General features: G+C 29.0%; 1 protein-coding gene across 1 annotated transcript; it reads right to left on the bottom strand.

The window, feature by feature from the left end:
• Positions 1–774: 774 nt before the first annotated feature.
• Positions 775–1,804, bottom strand: LOC127138402 (temperature-induced lipocalin-1). Its single transcript, XM_051064842.1, has 2 exons — positions 1,201–1,804; positions 775–1,090 (listed from the first exon to the last, which is right to left on the bottom strand). Exons 1-2 carry the CDS (start codon positions 1,579–1,581, stop codon positions 959–961), a joined length of 513 nt encoding a protein of 170 aa, XP_050920799.1. The 5' UTR covers positions 1,582–1,804; the 3' UTR covers positions 775–958.
• Positions 1,805–2,035: the final 231 nt, after the last annotated feature.

Here is a 2,035-nt window from a genome sequence, read left to right as displayed (position 1 = left end):
CTTTCTTTCTACTCGTTTAATTTTCCGAGTATTTTCTTTTATTCTCTTTAGAGAATTATGTTAGTTTCTCATCGTTTGAGTTGAGAAATTGCAAATATTAATTTTTAAATTCTCTTTGGAAATTATTTGAATTTCTCTTAGTTTGAAAAATTATGAAAAATTATTTGAATTTTTCTTGATTTGAGAAATTATTATGACTAGTTGTTATACTAGATACTACGAGTGATATTTATACCATATTCGAATAATCTTTGTATCATTAAAGAGTATATTTTTAGACCGATTATCTATCTTACTACCATATTCGAATAATCTTTGTATCATTAAAGAGTATATTTTTAGACCGATTATCTATCTTACAAGTAGTAGTCGTACAATATTTTATCCTGAAAATAATCGAAAACAAACATTGTTTTAAGAGAGTAATGAAATATCATCTAAAATATAATTAAGAGAAATGTTCGCTGCCATGGTAGAGCAGGACAGCTGTTTGAATCAGTAGAGCTGATACCAATACAATTATACAAAATATAGAAATATTCTAATACTATGATTATACTAAATACAGAATATACCTAATAAATTATCTTGTTTACTTTCCTTATATATCTTTTTCGCATCAGTTAACCGTATCCACATGTCTAAGTGATCTAGATGAAGGATAAATTATGGAATCTCCATTTACAAAAAAAAGTCAACAAATAAAAAGGAAAAGTAAACACCTAATAATCATCCTATAAACTTAACAACTAATTACACAATTCAAGCATCAAATTAACACCAACTTATCTTTAGTCTATTCACAAAACAAACCAATACAAGCATTAAAATTTAAATTACTCAATATTTAAATTCCTGAACTCTTTATTTAATATAGTACATGATAAAATTAACACTTGTTGAAATCTCCATACAAATTTATTTATTTATTTATTTCCCAAAAAGGGATTTAATTTTCTCACTCTGGTGGAGGATCACTTTGTGGAGTCTTGTGCAATTTGGTTGTCACATCATCATACCCTTCTTCCTTAGCTTTCTCAACAAGTTGGTTGTAAATTTCATCATCCAAATGCGTTTGTCTGCATAATATCTGTAGACACCAAAATCATCAACTCATATAGTAATAATAATTATGCATAAACAACTTTTATAACTAAAAATAAAATAAAATAATTTTCTTATAAACTATAGCTTTTTTACCCAAAGATATTTTCTTGTAGGCTCTCCAATAAGAGCATGTTGATAATCTTCATCAAGGTACAAAATCCAGTAGTTTCCAAGAACAGGAATGATTGGCAAGAATGGAGGAACAAAGAACTTGACCTTGAGTTTGGCTTCATCGCTATTAGGGTTAGCTTTATAAGCACTTCCCTCTATGGAGTTTCTTTTTCCATTATTCCATGTCTCGTTGAGGACATGAACAGTTCCATCACTGTTTAGAGTATAGGTGGCTCTAGTGTTCTCACTGTTTTTGGGTTGGAAAAACGAAGGAAAAGAAGCAATCTCGTACCAACGACCCGTGTATCTCTCCAAATCTACACCTTTGACAACCTCAGGTTCCTTTCCTATCTTGTTTCCCATGGTTTGTTTGTTGCTGATGAAGATGTTATGTTATTGAAGGTGGAGAAAAGATGGGAAGTACAAGAGTTTATATGCTGATTTTGATAAGGTTATGTTCTTTTGTTGGAGGAGCATTGAGGTGGTGAAATTTGGGTCTTACACGTATACAAATAGAATCTATGTGTTTCTTTTATATAAATAGTAAATAAAATGTTTCGGAATATCTCATATTCTCATTATAGATAAAAATATTAAGAGAGTGATTAAGAAAGTGGGTGAAATAATTTTTTTTTAAACAACAATTTTATTAGAAAGAGTACTAGGGTGTTCTAACCCATTACAAGACAAAGGAAACTGTGAGAAATTCTCCAACAACAACTACATAGATATATATATTCGAACAAATCTAAATGATTAACGTTCGAATATGAAATATCTCTTATAATCGATAATTTTTAAATCAAAAATTTGATAA

Source organism: Lathyrus oleraceus, chromosome 4, assembly GCF_024323335.1.
Source record: "Lathyrus oleraceus cultivar Zhongwan6 chromosome 4, CAAS_Psat_ZW6_1.0, whole genome shotgun sequence".
NCBI classification, from domain to species: domain Eukaryota; kingdom Viridiplantae; phylum Streptophyta; class Magnoliopsida; order Fabales; family Fabaceae; genus Lathyrus; species Lathyrus oleraceus.
The sequence above is the reverse complement of the archived record's forward strand: the minus strand, read 5'-3'. Positions and strand labels throughout refer to the sequence as shown.

Coding starts and splice junctions, on each gene's coding strand:
- LOC127138402 (XM_051064842.1), bottom strand. CDS start 1,581: ATGGGAAACAAGATAGGAAAGGAACCTGAGGTTGTCAAAGGTGTAGAT. Junction 1,091..1,200: donor CTACAAGAAAATATCTTTGG/GTAAAAAAGCTA, acceptor TGGTGTCTACAG/ATATTATGCAGACAAACGCA.